The sequence below is a fragment of the Nanorana parkeri genome, unplaced genomic scaffold (assembly GCF_000935625.1).
Source record: "Nanorana parkeri isolate BGI_ZX_2015 unplaced genomic scaffold, ASM93562v1 scaffold200, whole genome shotgun sequence".
NCBI lineage: Eukaryota > Metazoa > Chordata > Amphibia > Anura > Dicroglossidae > Nanorana > Nanorana parkeri.
The window spans coordinates 1,245,716-1,272,610 of record NW_017306468.1 but is presented as its reverse complement, the minus strand read 5'-3'; the positions used below and the strand labels follow the sequence as shown (position 1 = coordinate 1,272,610).

General features: G+C 38.5%; 1 protein-coding gene across 1 annotated transcript in view; it reads left to right on the top strand.

Moving 5' to 3' along the window:
* Window positions 1-8,082, top strand: part of ZNF516 (zinc finger protein 516) — a 34,598-nt gene extending 26,516 nt beyond the window's left edge. The window contains exon 4 of the mRNA XM_018555534.1: window positions 6,559-8,082. Within this exon, the coding sequence (XP_018411036.1) occupies window positions 6,559-6,782 (224 nt within the window). The 3' untranslated portion in view covers window positions 6,783-8,082. The remainder of the gene's footprint in view (window positions 1-6,558) is intronic.
* The last annotated feature ends 18,813 nt before the right edge of the window (window positions 8,083-26,895 follow it).

The following is a 26,895-nucleotide window of genomic DNA, read 5'->3' as shown; positions in this document are numbered from 1 at the left end:
TTTAAAAAAGAGTTCCCCTAAACAAAGAAATCCCTATGTTGGAGCTGATCTAGTAAACAGGTTACACAAAGTATAATAATGTATAAAAGACTATATTTAATGACAAATAAAGAAAAATACAAATAGGATCCAATGTAACAAGACATCTAAAAACAAATAAAAAGACATCCCCTGGAAATTCCACTTATAGTAGTACGAGTGATGATCTAGAAACCACCTCAGTGGTAGATAGTCACTAATATATACACAATAATGTGTTTTAAAGACGGATACAATGTATCAGAGCGTACTCACAACCTGTGTGGTTTGCGATGAGGGACAGTCCTTGTAGGGTCCCCTGTTTAAACACGGATGTAGTGAATTCTGTGAGGTATATCCTTGTGTGGGATTGTGATTCCAGATAGTTCTTATCCTTGTATGTCTGGAGGCTCCGATGAGCGTGTCACTCCCAGCTCATTTGAGCTCACACTAATCAGCGGGTGTCGGTCACTTCCGATCCAGAAAGGAACCCGGGGGTTGTTTCCAGCATGTGCGGCCGCACAGCGAAATGGATAAAGACACACTGGGCTGAAAGGTGGATGGTGAGATGGAGCAACCTCAGCCCACAAGCTGTTCTCGATCTCGGTTCAGATTCCTACAGATTTCACTGCAGTTACGAGATGGCAGTGGTTGAGAAATCTTCGTTCCATCCTGTCCTGTCACTCGACAATAAAAGGTTGTTTCGTTCACTTGACCATGGGTAAAGTGATGCGGGTATCCTGCATCACTTTACCCATGGTCGAGTGAACGAAACAACCTTTTATTGTCGAGTGACAGGACAGGATGGAACGAAGATTTCTCAACCACTGCTATCTGGAGTCACAATCTCACACAAGGATATACCTCACAGAATTCACTACATCCGTGTTTAAACAGGGGACCCTACAAAGACTGTCCCTCATCGCAAACCACACAGGTTGTGAATACGCTCTGATACATTGTATCCGTCTTTAAAACACATTATTGTGTATATATTAGTGACTATCTACCACTGAGGTGGTTTCTAGATCATCACTCGTACTACTGTAAGTGGAATTTCCAGGGGACGTCTTTTTATTTGTTTTTAGAAGTCGTTACATTGGATCCTATTTGTATTTTTCTTTATTTGTCATTAAATATAGTCTTTTATACATTATTATACTTTGTGTCACCTGTTTACTAGATCAGCTCCAACATAGGGATTTCTTTGTTTAGGGGAACTTTTTTTTGAATTAGTTTACGGAAACCCTGGAGACTGATACAGATTACATATTATATTTTGTCTATAGCGTAACTCCTTACTCCCCTTGTTGTTCCAAAGTTTCATGTTTCCTTTGCTCTTCTCCCTCTCTTCAAACCTTAAGAGGCCTTTACCCTTGTGGTGATATTACACGCATCGTTTGCTATAATACAACATCTACAGATTGTTATATTGTGAGGAATGTACATCACATAATCTCGGTTGAAAATAAAACCCCTGTAACAAGTTACATAAAGCAGAAATGCTTCAATAAGTACCAATTTTCTTTACAGAAACAAATGTTAAAGTGAAAAAGCAATGCCCTAGTGTCCATTTAAGAGAATCTAGATTTTCGAGACTTATGCACTGTCCATTGATTCTAGGTGTGCATATAGAATCAGTTTAGGAGCAGTATGAGAAGGTGATGAAGTCTGAGGAAGCAGTTTGTTTTTTTTCTTAGGAAATACTACTACTGTGCATGGGCTTGAGTAGCAACCTCTGATTACGTTAATTATATCCTCCTACAATTTTCTTTCAAACCTGAACAGTACTATTGCTGTTTACCCCATATTGTTTAATTGTTCCATGCATTGACTAAACACTAGGTGGAAAAGCCTTTGACAATATGTGGTCAGCATTGAAAAATATATACAATATGTACAGTATTGTATGCTCTTTATGGTTCTATTTGTGGTGATGGGTAAATATTATCAATGATCAAATAACTTTTTTTATTTTATTTTTTTTAAATTCCAAGTTGGTGGAACTATTAATCCCAAAAAATGCCAGTCATCATTGAAATTATTTTAATTTGTATTAATTCATTTTACAAATCACTATCCTGGTGAATAGTCAGAACTGTAAAAAAAACCTGTCTGATCATTGTGTTGTAAGTCATTACAGTTACTGTAATTTTTAGACCGCACTTCCTGCAATTTAAAGTAATTCTCATTTCATATTTATTATTGATACCTTTCTCCCAATTGCAAGTGTTAATCCGTTTTGCTGGTGGTAATCCATAAATCTTAATAATGGACACAGCAGCAATCTTTGCCTAACTCGCATTAAAACAAGATTTAAAGCAATCCAAAGTAGTTCACAGTTCTAAATACAGAGGTACATTTACTAGCTTGCACAGCTGTATTGATGCCAGTCATTGTTAAAACAAGACCTAACTTTTATCCTTTTCGTGCTACAAATGGTAATTTATGTAACATGGCTGTAACAGAATGTTTGCTCCATATCTGTTTACCGTTGTGCATTTAATCTCACATTTGTATTTAGTTTGCATTTTTTGACATTTCTACAGAATTTGCTTGGTTGGTTTGCCTTGATTAAAAGTGATTTACAGTTCCTAACTAATTCCACTTATAAGGTTAATGTATTAATGAAATATTAAGCTTGCCTTGTTGTTTTAGGAACATGGCATTGTTCTGTGACATGCAAAATGTCATTGTTAAACAATCCTGTGAAAGCTTCAGGCTCACATTAGTTCACATTTTAACATTTAGCTTTTTTTTACCCCCTCCCTCTGCCTAAGAGCCTCCTCTTTGTGATTCTTTAGGGAAATTTGCTGCAAAGCCTGTTTAGGTTTTGACAGATATGTATGAGAGCATTATCGTGAATCTCTTTGTTGTGTGGACATACATAGAACATTTTACTTTATTTCATGTCTGCTTTTTCACTGTGCTCTTTATTTGTGTTTTTTTTAAACGGTTACCTGTTTTCCTTCACTGCCCCCTTTCCTTTTCTTCATTGCGGCCTCAGGTCATGTTTTGACATTTGCCAGATGATTTTAAAGAACTTGATATGCTTTGTTTTCTTGAAAGAACAGATAGGTTAATTCAACTGGAGTTTAACAGACATTGAATAGATTAAGCTAAACATAAGTTACCTGAAGACATTCAGTGTGTGTTTCATCCAACTACTAATGATTTAGTGAAAGTTAGGCCATTTCTTTTTCTCTCAGCTATATTTAGATGTGCCTTCCTGTTGCATAGTGCAGTAGTGTCGCAATGATAGTCTGTAAGAATGGTAGCTAGCTCTAAGGCCTGGTTCATGCTGAGAGGTTTGTAGCGCTTTTTCGGCCCTAAAAAAACTCCCAAGAAATATGCCCCCTCAAAAAAAAAAAAAAAAGCCCATTCATTTCTATGGCCCTGTTCACATCTGAGTGTTTTGTCGTGTCGCAATAAGCAAAACGCCTGTCGCTGGAAAAAGTATGTGAGCTTTTTATTGGCATATTACAGCCCGTTTTGGCCCCATAGACTCAATAGGAAACGATTGAAATTGATCGTTTACTGTGTTTCTGCACGTTCATAAATGAGCTACAATCTGCTCACAAAAACGTGCGGTTTGATTTTTATGCGCATAAAACGTGCATTAAATGCTGTCGCCTAGGTGTGAACCCAGCCTCATTAGTAAAATCCAAATTCATGTCCAGAGTTTTAGAAATATGTGATAAAAAAAGGTGTAGTCATTCAGCACTTCAATTTCTAACAGTGTGCAAGCCAACACACTCTTGCTCTGCTCAGCTTGTCTGTGGGTGGTGGAGCATTGACATTGGTGCAGAAAGCTTTGGCGTAAATGCTGTGCTGATCAAACAGGCAAAAGGTGTGTGCAAGAGTCATCACAGGTTTCCTTTTTTTGGGGGGGGGCAGGGCATTTTGTTTTTTTGTTTTTTACTTTTTAAAGGAGAACTATGGGGTAAATGTTTTTCCCCAAAGTTCTCCTCAGGGTCACAGGAGGACATAAACTAGCATCCTCCCGTGACCCAAAGCTCAGTATACTAAGCTCAGTAATACCGAGACCACCGCAGCTGGGATGGATCCCGACATTACTGTTGAGATCCACCCAGCTGCGTGATTGACAGCAGGCTCTGGCTATCTAGAGGCAGAGCCAGCTGTACCCGCACCCTCCCCCGTTCGTTCCTCCAGTCAGCGCTGGAGGATCGGGGAGGGAGGGAATCCCTGCAGGGAGCCATGAGTGACGGTCACGGCTCTCTGCAGGGGCAGGATCGAGATGTGAGTGAGGGACGGTATGTGTTCGCTCACTTCCCGTTCTATTGAGCCGACGTGTGACTGTTTCATTGTCACACGTCGGCTCAAACTATGAGGTTGAGTGAAATTCACTCACCTCATAGTTCTCCTTAAAGTGATTAGGTTGACCCTGTCCTCATCTCCCATACCTCTCTGTTCTTACATTTGGTGGGCATCCTATTGTCAAACACAGAGCCAACGGAATTGGTGGGGCAAACCACAGGGGTGTGGAAATTTAAAAAAAACGACTTGTCCAAGGACTAAAGTGGGAGCCCACCCTACTTGTCCCTCATGACAATATACTTGTCCTGATACAAAAAAAACTATTTTAACCAAAACCGTATTTAGCAGTGCTAAGAAATGCTTCTCATTAGTCAGCGCCGTCAGGTGACCGCACTGATCAACGAGTGCTTGCAATTTGCGAGTGAAATTCAGAATACATGGCACAGGTACAGATAGTACACCTGTACTGGCAGATGGGGAAGGACCAGTCGCCCAAATGGCAAGTGTATCTGGGAAGGAGAGGGGGCCATATTTGTGCGGGTAATATTATTTTCCCAAATTACTTGGAAAAGTGAATTCACCCTTCAGGGCTGGTGCACACTTGGGCACACGTGTGCAGTTGCATACAGCGGTTGCTGCGCGACCGCATTGATTTTCATAGGGTACAGCCGCATGGCAACTGCTGAAAAGGTACATGTACCTTTTTTTGCAACATGCACCGTGCTGTGTTTTCAACTGCGATTGCACAGGTGGTATTGTGGTGGGAAATCGTGCAACCTGCCTGGCTCGACTGGAATGCCATTTGAAAATAATAGCACTGTCAGTGGTGGTGTGCGATTCCGCGACCGTCCGTCACGGATTGCCCACTCCGCTCACACAATGCCCTAATGCATGTGTTTTAATTTTTTTTTAATTTTACTTTACTACCTTTTTTTACATTTTTATTTATTTACATTTCAAATTTGTATTGTATTTTTTTGACTTTTTTTCACTTAACTTTATTGCTATAACACAAGAGCTAACAAGCCCCCTGTATGATAGCATTTGGAGGTGACAGGTTCTCTTTATTGAACCTGTCACCTCCAATAGAGGAGTTCTAGCACAGTAGTTTGCTTGCTATTCTGTGGCAGAAAGGCTGCGAGTGTTGTCAGTGCTCACACTGAGCAGAGAACGGACATGCTCTCATCTGCTCCCCGCTCTCTAACCTGATCCAATTTGCGTGGTCCCGGGTCCCCCAGAAGAGCCCTGCGGGGGTACCCCGAAGACCACGGCCGGGAGGGAGCTAGCGGGCAAGAGAGAGGCAGCGGAGTGTGGTGACAGATGGTGGGTGGGGAGAGAGGCAGGGGGCGGTGACACAGGCGGCAGACAGAGAGAGGCGGTGTTCGGGGAGGGGGAGTGAGAATCAGGCTGCTTACAAGATATCTTGAGCGGCTGTACAGCCGCTCAGGTTTACTTTAAAAGTACACTTGGGGGCATATTTATAAAACAGTGAATGTAGAGTAAACATTTACTGGTGGTGAATCAATTACTGTCATATAAAACACATTCACGTCGAAGATTCGCCTGCAATTAATGTTTGGTTTTAACTGCTTTAGACTTATACCCCTTATTCCTGGAGAGGACGAAAATAAATATTTGCATTCTATTAAGCTTGGCCATATTTCAGAATTATTTACACAGAACATTTACCAGTTGTTCTCAGAATGTCCAAGACAATATATGGCTCACAATCTATGGGTAGGTTTTAGTACAAGCTGATTATCCCAGTATGTTCTTTGGATTGAGAGGGGGAAAAAAACTGCAGATGCAAATTTCAAGCCATTTGTTCTCCTAGGTGTCCTATACACAGGACCTTAGCTCTGCAAACCTCTCACAGGGTTATTCACTAAAGGGTGAAGAGTTTGGAGAAAGCAGGAGAAGTGAACAATCTAGGACAACATACCTGATTTGGAAAAAGTCTCGAATTCAGCTCACTTTCCAGTTAGATTGTTCACTTCTCCTGCCTTCTCCAAACTCTTTACCCTTTAGTGAATAGATCTGTCAGTGTTTAGAAAACTGGATATCTGCAAAAGTAGAACACCAGATAAACACCAGGTAAATCCTTGGCCTATGTCCCAGGTGGGCATAAAAATATATATTTGGTTAGAAAAAAACAACTGAATGTCTATAGGTACCTTTTAGTTTATCAGTTAATGACTGTACATTATAGCCAGATAACCAGTAATACCTTGAAAAAAGTGATTTTGTTTTCTTTTTTCTTAGGGGAGAGACCATTCCAATGCAGATATTGCCCATACAGTGCCTCTCAAAAAGGGAATTTAAAGACTCATGTGCAATGTGTGCATCGGGTACCTTTTGATAACAGCGAGTACCCCGACAAGCAGCTCCTCCGACCTGAAAGTGACAATCCCACCAGTTACATAGAGGACCAGCTGGAAAACATGCCTTCTAATCATCAAGTCACTGGAGCTGTTGCATTAAAGTGAAGCTAAAATGTGACACCTTCCCTCTTAGTGCGACGATACTCCTGTACTATATAGTGTTTTATAATAAAGATGTAGGCGAATCTACATCCATATCATTTTAAATGCTGTTCAGACTTTGTTAAAAATAGCAGTTGCTGAGATGGCACATGACACAGTCATGAAGCAGAGTTTCATCACACACTGGATGGAAGGGGTACAGCATAACACAGCTGGGACAGTTTAAGCACTGATCTGTAATCTACTCCAGAGGACTACTTGCGAGTGTCAAAGGAGTAGCGGAGACAAGGCACAATAAGTAACGCGTTGGATTTATTTACCACTGATTTGCTTAAAGCCGAACTGCTCAGTGATGCTGCATAATAATATGCATTTATTAAATTTGAAGAGCAGCTCATGATTTTGATGGTCTTAATTCTGACGACGAATCACAAGGTGCCGCCACGTTCTGCTGTTGACCGATGTGAACAATAAAACACTTAACGTGATGCTACATGAACACTAATACCGTAGGAAAAATTGCTTCTTGATTTTACTCTCAGGACTTTTTTTTTTTTTTTTTTAATAATAGGGCTACTTTCTTACACCTGTTCACAAATGATTATGCAATGTTTTCCCTTTGTAAATGCCACACAACAGCTGCAGAGTTTAGTACTGTACTAGATAGCGAAATAATTAAAAGAAGAAAAAAAATAGTTGGGCATGTGATAGCATGCATGCATCTCCCCACTGCAAAACCACCCTTCTCCAAGCCGGTACCTTGAGAGAGGTCTTAAGATTTTTTCTTTCTTTCCTGTTTATAGCATGTTTGATGATGTTGCCTATTAAGTTGTCTTTGTTATTTGGTGGAATTCAGGTTGTGGGGGGAACGAACATATAAAAAAAAAAAGCTTTATATACCTCTTCTGCAGCATTTTTATGGTGAGGTGATGGTAAACAAAAATAAAGCAGTGAACTCGGTTTACCCCTTCAGTCTAGCAAACAGCATTGCTGTGCTGTTCACTGGGAGGGATTGCATATGTTTTCCATAGATCTTCTTTTGCCCATTGTTGCTGTGACACCATGTGTTACAGCAACACATCTAAGAGTCCCAAATCTTTGCACATTTGATTTTATGCATTATCAACAAAGTTACTGCTGCCTTGAAAAGAATATGTTCTGTGAAAAAAAAAATGCAAAAGCTTTACTAGTGTGTGTGTTTTTTTTAATTGTAACCTTTTATAAAGGCAGGAAATGGGTATAAAATAAAATCCTAGCATGCTAAATATATTTTTCAAAAAAGCAATAATTTTACATGTACAGATAAAAAAAAAATCTAACCTTTTAATACTGGTAAGAGCGACAGTTTACTTTGTACTATAAAGAATAGCTTGTTTTTGTAGTATGTGGGCTTATGATAAATATTTTGTTTGAAAAGAATTAAAAAAAAAAAAAGGCATTTTTTTCCCAACAGATATTTTAATGTAGTTTATTTTATTCTGGGTTCTACAAATACATTTTCTAGTTCTTGTATGGCTATACCAGGAGCTAAATGTTTTAATTTTGTGTGGTGATGAGCTGGCCACCATTTTGTTCCCTAAATTTGGTGTCTAGAGTATTGCCTGGGTAGGAGGTGGATTCAGAAATGCTTACATCTGAAGTGTTTTATTGTATTAAATATTTTATTTTGGATTCATTCCACATCTATGCTAATAATTAATCTGGTTAATTATTAACGGTTTCCTCCTTTTTAATATGACTGGACACAACACGTTTCTTTTTTTTTTTTCGTTTTGTTTGTGAAGTGTCATTTTCAAAAGACACAGTGATTTACATACTATAATATACAGTCTACTATTAGATCCTTCAAAACATGACACCTATGGTATTAAACACTCTGGCTTGGAGTGATCTTACAATTAAACGGAGTCTTCATTCAGCTTGGCACAGTCTTGAAGAACATCTGACGGCTGGCAGGAAGCATGGCTGTCACTGATGCTACAACAAAGTTTACAATGTCGATGTTTCTTTATGGAGAACAACAGTAGGGGGAAACCATTGTAGATAATTACATGCTGTGTACAGTGCAGAAATAAGATTCACATAATTGAACAAGCATTAAAAAAAAAATCACCCCGGATCCTAACATTTTTTTTCTTTCTGTAATATCACCCTATTTAGTGGTGTAGCTTTTGTGCTCTTTTATTTTATCATCAGTATTGTGTTGATTTGTTATTGTAGAAATCCTCTAGACTATAGTATTTAAATGATTTTTGTTTTGTTATTTATTTAGTTAACCTGTTTTGATCAGCTTCTCAAAATAAAATACTTTTAGCCTGATACACTCCTGTTAACTATCTGTGGACTGTTACATAAATTTTCCTACTACCTCTACCAATCTACTGTTTCTCACTCTTTAACAGGTTATTTTTTACAGCGCTCTAATGTAATTTACACAATAAAGGGTTTGATTGTTTACACTGGATGTGCACAGACTCTTATTTAGCTATGTTTATATTACGGTACTGGTAAGTGTGGGTTTTGCAACTAGAAGTGCTTATGACCAAATATTTGCGCAGGCTAAACCTTCAAGTCAAGCAATGGGACATAAATGGTTGCCTTTTGACTACATACAGATACAGTCATACTTCCATAACTATAATTCTTACTGTTTTTAGTACCCAGTTTGTTGTGAGATGAAGGTCGACTGGTGCAGAAGTCATCTTTGACTGAAAGGTTGAAGCAAAACTAAACTCTTCTCCCTTTGTTCCCTTGCTGGTGCTGACATCTTCACCCGGATCATCTTCTGGGATCAGGATCTTCAACCATCCTGAGCCTGATCCCTTAGAGAACAGCGTTGCTCTCATTACATCGCTCACATAATGGATTCTTGCCAAACGAAACACTAGTGGCACCAATAAGGCCGTTGTATGTTGTAAATCCTACTCCTATGAACATCTATATAATATATCCTTCCCACTCGCATGTTAAAATCCCTAAATCCAAGACCATTTACAATATTCTGGGATGCTTAAACTATCACAAAAAGCTGTGAAAGCTCTAGGCCCTTTCTCCGTTACAGAATTGTTTTTCCTTTACAGTATCTGGTAAAGATCCTGGGCCTCATGGCTTTGGCCCTCTTATACTACAAAGCCTTCCATCAAACCTCACTCCCCACTTCATAAAGGCATGCATTTCACTTGTGCTCCCTGACCGTCCGCAATGCTTCTTAGCTCTTGACTCTCTGTGACCATAATGGTGAGTCCCATATCACTCAAACACATAACCAGCTGCATCAGTCATACAGATATCCTTGTTCAATGTCAATCAAAAACTCTTTTGATAAATTATATTCAAAAGACTGTGCCACCACCTACCAATCTTGATTCATTCTCAGCAAATCGGTTTCATCTTTTTTTCATAGAAACTAGAGCTAATGCACTGTTCACAATTGATGCCATTTCCCTTTTCATAAAAATCTGTGAACTAACTCACAGCACCCTACCTGCTGCACTTAGCTGCTGTGAATACCATCTCCCACCACCCACCCCAGCTGGAGTAATAGCCTGGACCTTTTAAAACTACACTACACAGCCCAAAGCCTCTGTAGCATAATGCTTGCAATGGTAGCGGTTCTTGCCATGGTGGGAGATGATATTCACAGCAGCGAAGTACAGTGGGGACCCAGGGGAGGGAGTTTTATGAAGAACTGAACTTACCATTTACATATATAATATCACTCTAGTCATCAGCTAGTGCAAAGAGTCGACGGCACTCTTTCAAATAGCTTTCTCATAACTAATAGAATGTGAAGGCAGTCCCTTGTCCCACAAATATTTGCACTTACCCTTAAACCTTTCTAATGCCACATTAGAACTTACCCAGACATTATAGAACGTTGTGTTAAACCAAAAATATATAAAATGTCTGCCTGTGCTGGTTATTTATTTTATACCACTAATCTACATTTGTCACCTCTGAACGAATTGAGGGGATTTTATTTCTATGGCTCCCCCTCACACCTCAAAATAAATATTAATCAAAAGCCATGACTGTAACTCTGAGCTAGAAAGTAACCCGTTCCCTTAAGCAATGCTTCCCTTTCTGCTGGATCCACAACATCCTAATTTATTTTGGCACTAAAATGACCCGCACCTCTAAAGACCTATATCAATGTAACTATGTCCCCCTGGTAGAAGTCACAAAGATGGATCTTCTAAAATGGGAGAATTATCTCACCTTTTTTGAAACTGTCAATTGCTTTTCCATCCTCTTTTGGCTATCTGGTATCCATCACCTCCAAACTGCCCAGAATCCAATAAAAACCCCTTACCCATACTAAGGACTTTCGTGGCCTGGGTGCTACATACTTTCTGCTTCATTGTTCTGCTACCATTTTGGCCACAGCCATTGGCATTGGTACTGTCATGAGCCAACCAAAGAATGGGCCTTAATGGAGCGCAACTACTCATTTGCCTCTCTCACATGGATCTCACTATCCAATCTTGCTCTAACAACCGCACACACATTAATCAACATCATCCTGCAAAAGTTCTCAAATTGGAAGGTGGACAATTCTTTACAACTCTAAAGCTAGCCATACACCTATAGATTATCTGCAGATTTTCTATGGTCAGATGAAAAAAGTGGAACAGATTCTTCCATCTACGCTAAACTGTGTGGATGGAGGAATCTCCCACTGGGCCAAGCTGCAGTATCTTGCTAGTCAGCCCCGCTGGCTCTCAGAATACCTCTACAATGCCTGCATCCAATCAGATTGTTCAGGTATTTTGAGAGCCAACAGGGCCGACTAGCAAGATACTGAAGTGGGCCCACTGGGAGATTCCTCCATCCACGCAGTTTAGCGTAGATGGAGGAATCTTTTGCACTTTTCCATCTCATCTGACCGTAGAAAATCTGCAGAAAATCTATAGGTGTATGGCAGGCTTTACCCTTCACTCTCCCACCTATCTTCAGAAACTTTTCTTTCCCATCAGGTCTCAGCAACAACAGCTCTGTTAAAAAGGAAAGAAGTGGGAATGCACAGAATCCCTTGGTTCCTATCCTAACAGGGTTGTGTTTTCCTCCACAATCTTTGTGAATCTTCCAACTGTTCTAAGCTTGATGCATGAACCCAATAATTCATTAACTCATTGCCCCTAAAAGACTGGCTTATGGCCACTCACCCCTGTGGAACAAACTGTTTCAACAAAACGGCACCCTGAGGTCTGCTTTCCCAATTCTATCAATAGCTTCACATAGATCAATCCATCAGATCCCCCTTCTGCCATCTTTAAATAAAGGAGCTCTCATACCAGCTCATGGCCTAACAATGGGACAATTTTTTTTGTTACACATAAAGGCGTTGATTTAATTAAAGCAAATTTGCTGTTGCACTTTGCAAAACAACTTTTTTTTCGCCTAGCGAAAGACGTAAAGCCTGGCTAACTTCCATCATTCAATCATGTGCAAGCAAACATACTTTATATATATTTTTTTAATATTTTAATACCAGGTATTCTTTGCAATGTGAATTTTTGAAACATTTACAAAGGAAAATTCCTTGCAAATTTGTCTTTAGTAAATCAGCGGTAAAGCCTTGATCTCTACTAGACTCCAGCAATCTGGCTACAAACTTTTTTCCCTATGGTACTACACTCCAGTAAAACTTTATTTTCCTGGTATTTAGATCAATGTGTTGGAGATGCTCCAAATTTAAAGAGTCAATGCTCTACCTATTTTGGATTTGCTCAAAAATAAAACCGTTCTGGCAGACACTCTTTTCTATTATCTCTACTGACAAACAACTTCCTGTTGACCTACCTACTTCCCCCTGCATCTGAATAACATGGATCAAATAACTATAAAAGTTGTTACTCTTACATTAGATTAAAACAGCTTAAATGATAATCCAAAATGTCTAGAAACGGCCATGCACATACTACTGTACAGGACTGGTCCAGTGATTCAAACACAATCTGACATGGATAATCTCTCCATGATCAAGACTCCAAATTCGGACTCTCCTCTGGTACCCTTTGATACTGTTCCACTACTTGGATCAATACAACTTCCTTATGACTAAAATGTGGTCCCAAAGGTAATATTAAAGAGGAACTCCAGACAAAATAATTCTTAAGCCTTGCAGTGGGGCTGTGCCTGCACTGCAAGGGTTAAGTGCTCATTTTGCCTCCTAGTAGCTAAAATAACAGATATATTCACCCGCACCGCAATACTGGCTGCCTCCTAGACTGGTCCCTTCAGCCTCTCTCCCTCTCTGCTCCATTAATGTAATGTTCAATACTGTATAAAACGTGTACACTGTATAGGATGTGATGACTCGCAGGACCTAAGACCGCCGGAGCAAAGGTAGGAGAGAGGCTGAAGGGACCAGTCTAGGAGCCAGCCATGGTCGCTGTTTGGGTTAGTATATTTTATTTAGTTATTTTAGCTCCCTAGGCAGAACAACCCTTGCAGTGCGGGGGGTAGCCCCACTGCAAGGGTTAAGATTTTATTTGCCTGGAGTTCTTTCAAAACATCACATGCTTGAATGGCCTAGTCTCTGACTCCCTACAGAGAGGCTCTGAGTGTCCAGGAGAGGCTCCCCCCTTCAGTCTGTCACTACCCCACCCTTAACTTTACATCCACATTCTATACTATCACAGGGTATTATACTCCCTAAATATAGCTATGGCATACAATACCACCCCCCATTAACACTTTGACTCTCGACCTCTTTATGTAGATCCCATTGGGTTGTCACAATGTTCTTCAACTATCACTGTCCTGATTGCATATGCACCTTATGTTCTATGTACTATTTGTTATTCTTGTAATGTTTATTCAGAAAACTTTTAATAAAACTCTAAATATAAAAAAAATAGCATGTCCATTAAGAAATATAGGAGACTATTGCTGACATGTTATTGGCACTGGGGTCATCATCCTTGCATTAATGCTTAAGTCAGGGGTACTGGCTGTCTACATGTAAAGGTGGCCATACACCTGTCAGCTTTTTTACATTCAACCCGCGGGCTGAACAAAAGAAATTGACACGATTCCTCCATCAACACAAACAGCGTGTTGATCGTGGAATCACAGCTGTTTGCATTGTATTCTAACAGGTGCTGCTGACACCTGTCAGAATACAAGATTAGAGCGGGCAGCTCATTGGCTGCCGCCTCTGATTGCATGAAGATTTTCCAGCAGGCTCCTTAAATCAGCTGATCGAGGAATGCCGGCTGAAACGGAGCCGACAGCCCCACACACTGTTAAAAACCGGCCAGTGTATGGGCACCTTGAGGCAGTGAATGTAGTGTAAGAATTACATTTTACCTTTTTGACTGGTGCCAGGAATTAATGGCTCTTTCAAATCCAACTTGTGGATATCAGAATCTTCATCATCTCACTTTCCTGAGTAAGTTGCAAGAAACTGCAACTTTGGTGATCAGTAAACTGCCACCCTTAAACACAAAAGAAGGAATTTATCAAAACTGGAGCTGGCAGAATCTCAGCTTCTCTATTCGTTTTGTTCAGTTAGGATTTGAAAATGAAAGATAGAAACCGATTGGTTGCTAAGCACTTCTGCTACAGATTTTCTCTGCTACAGTTTTGATAAATTTCCCTCAGATTTTTTTTTTCAATAATACCCCACCCCTCTCCATTCACAAAAAAAGTTTTCTGAGATTGTGATTGTGGAAGCAAAACTGCTATTAATTTTCCTCTGTAGCTTGCAGAATTTTTACATTTAATGGAGATTCGTTAAGTTACTGCAATATGAGTGGGAAAGGAATTGTGACCTTCATTGATGCTCAGCTTTAACACCAGATTTTTTTTTTTTTAAATGCCGGCCGTTGTAACAAAACTCTCTGCTTCATCAGCTTCTTTGGGGCTCCCTAGGTGACATTAGCGGTCTTGGAGAGCCTTGATATCTCCATAAAGAGGACCTGTCACATCCTCTTTGCTATCAGATAGGGGGGTTTCTTAACCCCCTATCTGATAACAAAGTTAAGTGGGGGAAAAAACAGGAAAAGAAAATGAAAGAGAGCAATAATTCTGGGCCCATCAGTCACTGATGACACTTAACTGATGAGCAGTAAAAGCCTTTAAAGCGTCGGTCAATTTTGGGTATGGTAGTTTTTTGCAATTTCACGGGTGCGCGCAATTTTAAAGCTTGACATGTTTGGTGTCTATTTACCTGACGTGACCCCCTCTTTTATATTTTACCAAAAATGTGGGTAATAATAATTGTATTATAACATAATGTAAAAAAAACTTTTTTTCACATTTTTAGTAATTTTTCCTTAATATACTAAAAAAATAAAAACCCCAGTGGTGATTAAATACCACCAAAAGAAAGCTATATCTGTCCCCAAAAAATGGTATAACATTCATTTCAGCACAGCGTTGCATGACGGAATAAACGTCAATCAAAGGGCCGCAGTGCTGAATACTGAAAATGGCCTGGCCAGGAAGGGGGTGTGAACACCTAGTCTTCAAGTGGTTAATAGCTGGCCCTCCTGGATCTTTTATTATTTTAAATAGTTCTCTTTTTATTTTGTTCACTGCAAGGGCAACTCCATATGAATGTGCATTGTTTTGAAATGGGATATCCAACAAGCTCATATACTGTAGATCTGATGGTCAGGTGTCCACAAACTTTTCACCATAATGTGGTCTTTGATGATGCACTATTTTTGAACCTCAAATAGTATGACCTTCTGTCATCACTGCTACTGATTTTTCCTCCCAACCTTTAAATGTTGCAATTGTAAGAATACCTGACCCAAAGCTCACTATATACTGAGCTTTGGGTCACGGGATGAGGTTAGTATATGTCCTTCCGTGACCCTCGAGAACTATTGGATAGAAAGGTTACCCCACATAGTTCTCTTTTAAGTGTGGTGGCTTCTATATTTTAAATTTATTTCAGACTTTTTTCCCCCTTTATTTTTACCGCGTGATCCTGCAAGTAACACAATTACAGAACACGAGGGTAAGTGTTCTGTAGTTTACAAAGGGGAGCTGTGCAGATCTGATAACATTGCTTGAGATGTGTACAGGAAGGTACAAGCTGACTGGCAGAATCAACATTTTTTTTTAATATGCATTTATTGAACAACTATAACAAAATGCTTTCAACTGAATATTTTACAGGCTAGAAAGGAGCAAATAAAGTTCAATGTTAGGATTGCATACATTTTAATATTTGGACAAATGTAAGTATATGTGTTCATGCCAAACAGGACTGACGTTTTTGCAGGAACTCTATCCTGGAGAACAAAATATGTAATTCTATAAAAGCTTTTAATAAAAAAAATGCAAGTAAGGATTGATTTTAAAGCAGACTGTACGATATTAAAGAAGACTGTGCAAAAATTAAAGGCATAGTAGATCTTAAGACACACTGTGACACTTGATTTATCACTTCAGCTTCCAATGTGAATTATGTTTAAGTCCACTGTTAAGACTTTTTAGGACCCTGCAATTTTGACAATCATCAAAATAAGTGAACATTAAAGAAATAGTGTACCTTTATAGGTAGGAGTAATCCTGTAATATATGTGGTAGGCGTTTCTATATGTAAATAGATATACTATTTTAAATGATCATGTATTGCCAAGCTGAAATTAAGTGGCCAAGTAAAACAGGATTGTAAACTTGTAACAAGTAATTTGAGCATCAGAGAGTTAATGACATGGTTCATCCAAGGAATTGAGTTATGTTTTATTGGGTTTGTATTATCTATTGATTTGGCTAGCATTTGCATAAAGCAATTATAGAAAGAGAAGACAGTAGTCACCAAGAAACTTCAATGGCAGCAGAAGTGTCAGGGAATGTTATCGGGTTCAGATGTATGCTTAATTATTTCTAACTGGCTTTTGTTTTGGAATTCAGGGAGGATTCCAGTTGACTTCTGAGAATTGGTGAAATGTTTTAAGTTGGCAATTTTACTTAACCATTTACTTGCAGAGTTTTAGTAAGTGTTCCAAACAGAGTTCAACTGGTTTCTTGTTAAATAACTTTTCTTATACAGTGTTCCGCTGCTGGGTGTTCTCTAAAGATGGAAGGTGAAAAAGTTAAACATTGGATCAGCTCCATCGCATTAACAACACCTATAACTAATCAGATTTGTCATACTTTTGCTCATCATAGCAACGTGAATCCTAGTGGGAAAAAGAATTGCTGAGAAACAAAAACCACTAGTTTCTTTATGAATCTTCATGCAGAATCCTTCATTATAGTGCTGAGGCCCTTCAGCTCCTCCAAGCCAAGTTCACACAAGTGTGAAAGTATTTAAAAGCACTTACAAATATTTCCATTCATTTTTCTAGTACATAAGCTTTAGGCAACAGACAATTGTTTTAGAGAGTTTCATATGTGAGACCATCTGCTCTACAATGTGTAAATTTATGTTCTGTCCAAAGTTATCCTGCTGCTTTTGTTGCTAACACATAATAGTTAAAGGCCAACATAGGTTTGCCTATTTCCTTATCCCTCTTGGTTATCCCAATTCCCCACATCCAAGTCTTCTTAGTTTTCTTTACGTTTTGCATTTTGTTTTTATTTACTTCTCCTTAAACCCCCTTTGTTCCCAGTTCACTTATCCCACTTTGCTTAGTAACTATCTCCTTTCAGTTACTTTTTATGTTTTTACCAAAACTTTGCTATAGGTTGCCTATATAATGGAGGTGGTTTACTATTATACATTCAAGCTTTACTGAGCTAACTGAATATGCTATTCCTTTAGTAAAGCATTCCCAATACTTCCATCGTCTTATTTTGATTTGATTTAAAGCCCCACTCCCATCCCTCTTTCCCACACCCTCTAAACCATCTTACAGGGTTTTTATATACTCACCTAAGTCTTCCCTCCAGGTCCCTTGCTAGTGCTGTTTCCAGGTGCTGGATGTAGTCCACAGGTTCTCCCATAAAACCAGAAGTAGGTGCAGCAGTAGTATTAAGTCAGAAGGTAGAGAGTAGTCATGACTAGCTGAGGTTTGATAACAGGTGGGCGGGATCCAGAAAGACACTGAAAATAATAAGGTTTGTGAGCCAGCCAGGTCTGTGCTGGAGATAATGAGGCTCAATTACTGAAGGATTTGAGAATGCTTACAATAAATTGTGTTAATAATTCACTTCAATTATCCAATCATGTGCACCTGAAATAAGTAAACAGATTTACTTTTCACTTGATTTAATAATAGAAGTGAATCTTCACACAATGTATATTGTCTTAAATCCTTCAGTAAATTAACCCTTATATTGTCAGAAGGTATTTTTACTCACTGTTGCATTGGACATGCCTCCTATCTGGAAGTTATTTCAATATAGAGCTCACAAAAAATAAAAATGCAGAAAAGTAATAAACTAATGCTTTAAAAATAATATTGGTACCTTACCTGGTTACACGTAAGCCCGGTAATCCATTAAATTACAGCAGTACATAATTCATGAAAAAAATTATCTTTAGGATAGGTGGTTGCCAAAGATCTCAATATGTGCTCTTAACGGTTGATGAAGCTTGTCGTCACCTACATTTGATAAAGATGTGCTTCATTTTCTTATAAAATACAAGTGATGTTTTGATTAATTTCTCTGCAATCCCTTACTAACAAAATTAACAGCTCAATGAAGTATGACCAGCAGGCATCTACGTTTAACAAGGCAAAGGCTATTATTGTCTTTGGCAAAATATACCAACTGGAATGACAGTGAAAGGATGATTTAAATTCATTTTTAAATGTAGAAACCTTTAGTTATAAAGCTTTTTTATATACAGTTGTGTGAAAAAGTGTTGGCCCCCTTCCTGATTTTTCATTGTTTTGCACGTTTGTCACACTTTAATGTTTCAGATCATCAAACAAATTTAAATATTAGTCAAAGATAACACAAGTAAACACAACATTCAGTTTTTAAAAGAAGGTTTTTATTATTAAGGGAAAACAAAATCCAAACCCACATGGCCCTGTGTGAAAACGTGTTTGCCTCCTAAACCTAGTAAATGTAGGATGTAAAGTGTAACATGGGATTATTGTGAATGTATTGTTTGTATTTGTTTTGTTTTTTTTCCTCTTTTCAAGCACAGGACTGGAATACTTGTTGGGTTAATATATTTGTTATACATCAAGGGTTTATTTATATGTTACATGTATATGCCAGGAATAGATCATAGGCTTTGGCTATGTAGGTATATGTATTATTAATATTATGTTATTTTTTTATATCTGCATATGGATAGATGGAAGATTACGATAATATATTGGAATGTTCGGGACTTGGGAGGCAGAATGAAAAGAAGTGCACTATTTTCCTCCATTCTGTCCCGCAATCCCTCGGTGGTATGTTTGCAAGAGACCCATGCTACAGGAGATAATGTGAGAGGGTTAGAGTGTAAATTTAGTCAATATACAGTACACTCTTGTTACTCTACCTATTCAAGGGGTGTTTCAGTACTGGTCCATAAAAATATTGTCTTCTCCTGTATACAGTCCCTCTGTGATAAAGCAGGTAGATATGTATTTCTTCACTTCAAAATGTAGGAGTTGGAATGTGTTTTGGTTAATATCTGCATCCGTTCTCTCTATTCCAATGAGGTTCTTCAAAAGTTGGTAGCTTTTGTTAAGGGTAAATTACCTATTCATATTTTGGTGGTGGGGGATTTAAATAATTATATGAATTCACTATTTGATACATTTCCAGCTTCTACACATCAATGTTCTACTGGGGAAACACCCTTTTATGGTTTTTCTAAGGAAATTGGTTTATATGATGTTTGGCGTTTATTACACCCAGAGGAGTATCAATTCACATGTTTTTCTAAGACACATAACACTCTATCTCGGATAGATATACTTCTATGTTCAGTTGATGTGTTGCCAATGATTAGGGTGAATGAGACACAGCCTAGATCACATTCTGGTCATTCACCAACAGTTATCACAATTGAATTTGGAGGGTATTTTCACTGGTTACCATGGACATTGAATCCAGGTTGGTTTTATTTTTTGCCAAAGTAGGATACATTGGAAAATGAGATATCAGCCTTTCTTAATGTAAAGACATTTTCTGCCCCACACGCGATAATATGGGATTCCCTCAAAGTGAGGAATGAGAGGATTATGGTTTCAACAAATTAGCATAGTGAAAAAGCAAGGGAAGGAGGAGGAGAAGATTCATAGCACTGTAGCCAGTTTAGAAGCTCAATTTGTGATAGACCCAAATTAAAGTACATATAAAGCATGGTGTAAGGCCCTGGAAGATTGAGTCATGCTATTCTACGAAAAACTAAAAACAATTTTTTTAGTAATCAAAAGTATTGGAAGGAGGGGGAAAATACAGGAAGACTGTTAGCGCAGTTGTCACATGCACAAAGTTCTGTTCTGAGCATGAATGCATTTAAAGACGTTAGTGGTCAAGTATATACTCAGTCAGATAAGATTCTTTCTATTATAAAAAAAGTTTTTGAAACTCTCTACGCCTCTAAAGTAACGTATTCTATTTGTGCAGCTTCCTTCAGCTGGGCTCATTACCTCTACCATTCCAGCCTCCCAGTACTCCCTCTAGTGGAAAAAATCTGCATACATCCTGAACCTGGAACACACATATATGCCATTCTGAATACACCCAGGTGATTTCACCTGCCTGCTGCCACACTTGATATAGCCAAAGCCTTTGATAGTGTAGGATGGGATTACTTATGGGCGATACTTGCTGCTTTTGGGTTTGGCCCCCAGTTTATCTCATATGTTCAATTGCTGTATGCTAGTCCATTGGCGAAAGCTCGGATGAATAAGTCTCTCTCCTCAGTTTTACAACTTTCAAGGGGAACTAGACAGTGTTGTCCTCTATCACCCCTACTATTTGCTTTGGCTATAGAGCCGTTAGCTATCTTAATAAGGAGATCCCCCAAAAATAGTAGGATTCAGGTGAGGTAAGGAAGAAGATAAAATAATATTATATGCGGATGATACTTTGAATTTTTTAGCAGATACATATCATTGTTTGATAGAGGTTATGTCTATATTATTGGAATTTGGGAAGTATTATGGACTTTATGTGAATTGGGACAAATCATTTCTACTTCCTTTGGATGCATTAGCGAATCCACTGCATACACAATTGCAACATCTTCAAGTTGTTGAGATCTTTACATATTTGGGAATTCAGATCAAAAAATATTGGTGATCATGTGATGGATAATATAGTGCTGATTCTTCAGAAGTTTTAGAAACAATGTAATGTATAGGGTAGACTCCCTTTATCAGTGGTAGGTAGGACCAATCTTATTAAGATGATATGGACGCCCCAGCTGTCGTATGTACTATACAATTCCACATGTTGGATCTCCAAATGCCTATTAGGGAGGATGAATACAATCTTCCGAAATTTGATTTGGAAAGAGAAACAATCTTGTTTAAAATTGGAAACATTACAGTATCTGAAGGGGCAAGAGGAACTAGCGCTTCCCAATCCGTGGCTATATTTCCTTGCGTCACAATTATGACATTTAGTGGAATGGGGACACTATCCGAGGGCATATGGTAATACCAAGTTTCTGTTTAAAGGTAAAGATCCCCTTATGTCTTTGGAAACAACCTTATATTCAAAGATGTTTTCTTCTGTACCTACTATACGGCTAATAGGAAAAGTGCGGAGATCAATCAAGTGTCTTATGGGCATCTTGGAATTTATAGAATATACCCCATTATGGGGAAATGGTTTATTATTTGGGGTATGTAAACTCTATGGTTTTGGAGCCTGGCAACAAGCTGGGATTCTAACTCTATCACAAAGAAATAATCATAGTGCGTTACAATCGTTCCAATACTTGCACTCTACATATGCGCTGTCTAATTCACAGGTTTATAGATATTTACAACTGAGACAAGCACTCATTACACATCCAGGGGTAAAACGATGTATGTATTATTTTGAAGAAGGATATAGATAATCTTTTTGGTACAACCTCGACAAGGGGGGTGATTTTAAGGATGTATGCACATCTATTACAGGGTGCGTTACATAAATCCCCCTTGAAAAGTAGAAGTGGATGGGAAGCTGATTTGGGGACATTAGAGGATGATATATGGAGAGAAGCACTACAATCAGTACAGTTGGTTTCAATATCTCCTTCACATAGGTTAACGCAGTTGTTTATTATACATAGACTATATAGGACTCCAGAGTTTCTTTATAAAATAGAGAATTGTGAAAAAACGGACAGACTGCAAACTCACATTGGCGGGTCCCGTAATTAGACGGCTTTTTCTTCTGCTCGCGTGCCCCCTAGCAGATCTCTGCTACATCAGCTTTTTTGGGGGTCCCTAGGTGACATTAAGGGTCTTAGAGACCCCTAATGTCTCCATAAAGAGGACCTGTCAGTGTGCCTTTGCTATTATATAGGGGGATTATTATCCCCTTATGTGATAGCAATAACATTAAGTGTAAAAATAAAATAAAAGTCACATATAAAAAAAGTAAAAAAAAAAAAAGTCCCCCACCCTCACGTTTACACACATATAAACGTAAATATGTGTCCGATGCGCCAGCGTGCGAAAACGACAATTGCACTACACGTTACATATCGCCGTGAATGTCGCAGTGAGAGCAATAATTTTAGGGCCATCAATCACTGATAACACTAAACTGATGAGCGTTAAAAGCTTTTAAAGCGTCGCCTATGGACAATTTTGAGGTTTCGCGTGCAATTTTAAGGCTTGACATGTTTGGTGTCTTTTTACCCGACGTGACCCCGCCTTTGATATTTTACCAAAAAATTGGGTAATTAGAAATGTTTTATAATTTTATATAGGGAAAACAGGTTTTTTTATTTTCGGTAATTTTTCCTTAATATAGTAAAAAATTAAAACCCCAGTGGTGATTAAATATCACCAAAAGAAAGCTCTATCTGTCCCCCAAAAAATGGTATAAAATTCATTTCAGTACAGCGTTGCATGGCGGAATAAATGTCAGTCAAAGTACTGCAGCGCTGAATACTGAAAAATGGCCTGGCCAGGAAGGGGGTTTAACACCGCGGACTTCAAGTGGTTAAAAAAGATTCTAGATGCCTAAAATGTGGCCTAGAACCAGGTTAATTAATACATCTGCTTTGGTGATGACCAAAATTGAAAAAATATTGGTCCAAAATTGTGGAGACGATTGATTATGTGTATGAAGTTCAGGTTGCTAACAGGCATTTGGTCTGTTTTCTGAGTGTGTGTGAATCCTCAGATATGGATTCTTATACAAAAATGGCGACATTCAAAGCCCTTTTTGTAGCTCGTCAAATTCTTGCTCTAAATTGACCTCAGGGCTACCTCCTACCACGGGTGATGGATACAAGGGTTAGATAGACTGGTAGCTTTTGAGAGGGTTATATTCCAACATTGGGGCATGCTGGATAAATATTGTAAGATTTGGAAAAAATGGCTTAAGTACAGCACTGTGGATTCTTTATAACTGTGTTACTTATTATGGGGGTCTATGGAAGTGTTCTTGTTATTAACTGTTGAAATATTTATTATGGGTATGATACCTGTGCTTATTTATTTTATGATATTTTCTTTGCATGTTAGTGTTATTTTTTTGTAGTGGTGGCTTGTTTTTATGTATATAACATTGTTTATAATATAAAAATAATTAATACAAAATTAATAAATAAAAAATCCAAAAAAACAAATGGAATAGAACGGAGATATAAACGGCACAAACCAGCACAAACGTGGTACTAACCAACCAGCCCAGTTTCATTTCTTTTTGCTTTTGTAGGGGGGCTTGGTGATGTCATCATCTAAAAATAAAACAAAATCACTATTATCTTAAAAATAAAAGCAGCACATATTGTAATTTTTACAGCACAAAGGTAGCACTAAAGAAACACACTGGAGTTTTTTTTTTGTGTTGATTGTAGGGGGGTCAGCTTGGCTGAGCTCAGTAGACTTATACCAGATATGAGCTAAAGGTCACTAAAAGGAGAGCCTATAATAAACATGAGCACAACTAAGACATGTTTTCCATAAAGAAACACAGGAAAGGTCACCTGTAACAAGGAACCATTTTTTTATGACTGCCTGCAGTGTCTAATCATACTTCAGTGGGTATGTGCCTCTTCCCCAAGCCTGCTCCATGATCTCAAGCTTAGAGATTAAGCTTTTTCTCTTTTTTAAATGGTGGGTACATTACTGCAGCTCTGCGGCTGGTGACCCTTATGGATACACTTCATTACATGGCTCCTTCTTCTGAAATGTACCCAAATGGGTTAATTGTTAAGGCTGAAGCTTAGTAAATAAAGTGATAGTGTGTGCATATTGAATACCCAATCGTGAAATGCAAGTAAAAGAGAAAAATAGGATTTTAGCTTGCATATAATTGGATGATTGAAGTGAACACAACTTCAGCTTATTCACTAAACTAAATCATCATCCATTTTGCAAAGTAAACTTTCACTCTGCTAAGCCAACCGCCTAGAGTAAATCAACCCCAATATCTTTTGGTGACCTACTGGTAGATTGATGAGTTGCTGACCCAAGATTTAGTTTGTAATAGGATAATAGGATAGAATTCAATTACTTTTTGTCACTGTAATGCCACCTTCACTTTTATCAAAGTGTCTGGTTAAATAGCTTTGTTCTGACCATAGATTCTAAGTGACACTTTTTTTCTTTAAATATTTTTTCAACAAAATTGCTATAACTGTTAGCGAAAATAAATGTAACTTGGTAAAGCTTCTGTAAAATTCATATTGCAAAGAAACACATACAGGAAACAACAGAAAATATAATAGGTTGTACATATTTGCAATGTATGTCTTTCTTATTGATTTTGTAAAGGTCAGTGAACATGCATCAAATATGTTAGCAAAAAAGAAGAAAAAACATTTAGGTACAAGTCAAACATTGAAGCTGATTTACTGAAGAAGTTGAATTCATTTATTTAATTATTATTGTGTATTCAACATGAAATCCCCCAGTGGTGAATAAATACCACCAAAAGAAAGCTCTATCTGTCCCCAAAAAAGGGTATAAAATTCATTTCAGTACAGCGCTGCATGACGGAATAAATGTCAGTTAAAGTACCGCAGCGCTGAATACTGAAAAATGGCCTGGATGGGAAGGGGGTTTAACACCGCGGATGTCAACTGGTTAATGGATGAAAATGCACCCGATCCTTTATTGCACCGTACCACAATGCACAGATGGGTTATGTCAGATGGCGTGTTGTGGTACACTAAAATGCGGGCTGGCAAGGTGCATTGGTGTGCCATTTAAAATGAATGGCACCACAATGCTATACACTGCTGATCATGTACTGCAATAGTATGTGGTAGAACATTATACTGCACAGCTGCACATCAATGTGAAAGGGGTCTTAACCACTTGAAGACCAGGGTGTTAAACCCCCTTCCTGTCCAGGACATTTTTCAGTATTCGGCGCTGCGGTATTTTGACTGACATTTATTCCGTCAAGTAACGCTGTACTGAAACAAATCTTATACCATTTTTTGGAGACAGATAGAGCTTTCCTTTGGTGGCATTTAATCACCACTGCGGTCTTTATTTTTTTGCCGCCAGCCTTACCCGGTCCCACCAGACTTTTCGAGTGTCGCCAGCTGCTGCCAGCCTTACCCGGTCCCACCAGACTTTTCAAGTGTCTCCAACACTCCATCTCCCCACGGACACCGTTCGAGCGAATCCCTTCCTGGACACTGGACACTGCCCCCTCCTTCACTCCAGCTTTGGATCTACTCTCCACGGCCCGCGCCGTAACACCTTTACTACTACCGGCATGTGAGGCAAGCTGCTAACAGACCCGCCGGGCTGCTAGGAAGCCGCAGCGTAAGCCCACTTCCGCTCCTCCTGGACTTGCACCCCCTCTACACCCAGCATGTCCTAGTACCACCGTGCGCTGTGACATCCCGACTGCTCCACCTCCCTCCAGTCCACCTTTAACTTCAAATGGTTGAAAACATAGAAATATGAGTTCCACTTAAAGGGGGCTTCACTTAGTACTGTAGCTAGCAAAAAAAAAAATCCCTGATTATTTCATTATTTTATACATCTGTGCTATCAGTGGCACTAAGCCATGTAAATATAGCCTGTTTACTGTTTTTGAAAGTGTATGTATAGCCAAAAGATTTTTAGATAAACTGACTAACTAAGGGTTAAAATGCAGTTTACTTTTCGCTGCATTGCTCTCTTTGGGGAGATTTCCCTTCACTCCCTTTTCTAGAAACGCAACACTAAATGAATGGATATCTCTGAAAAGCAAGGGATACTCCTTTTTTAGACAATTGTCACCAGAACAGGTGCCTCAAGTAGACAATGTATCCTCCTCCTTCTTTTCTGTATGATCTTTGCATTGCTTGCTCTATTATGTATGTTAACTGAGCGTGTTATGCGATAATTAGTAAAAATGTATTGAACAAAACAAATTGTTGGTTCCTATCACATTGACAGGCAAAAGAGAGGATGAATCTACCTAATGGGGACGCAAACAACAATAAAAACCTGACAGGGCGTCTAATCCTTTCCTACTTTTATCCAAGACTAATAGAAAAGGTTTTTGCTTTATATACACTTTAACTCCTAGAAAAGCAAAATGATGCTTTACCCATCAAACACAAACAAAAACATTTATTATCTGGGAAAAAAGTCACTAAACTGTTTTGGATTTTGATGGGACAGAAACATCTTTTATTTTTTCAAAGATATGTTTTGATTTATGCCAGGGTATATGATAACAGAGCACACTGAGTGCTAACTTCATATTGAAAATACTTGACATTGGTATATGTATTTTTCTCCGAAGTAATGTATTATTTTGGTTGCTCACAGAAGGTCATTGTATTTTGTGAACAGTATGTGAAGTGTAATACAAAAAGCTCAGATGTCAGCAAGAAATAATAACAAATTATCCCGGACCTTAAAAATATTGTGACTAAAAAGGATCACAGTGCTCCTTGATAATGTTTCAGCATTGACTAGTTTGACATTTTATTGCTCTTATCTCACCAAGGTCTAACAGAGAAATTGCTTTATGACTGAATCTTTTTATAGGGTGTATACAGATAATTACCTGCAACAAATGTAAAGTCAGACTTTTTTACAGGCTTAGCCCAAAGTAACCAATCAATCAG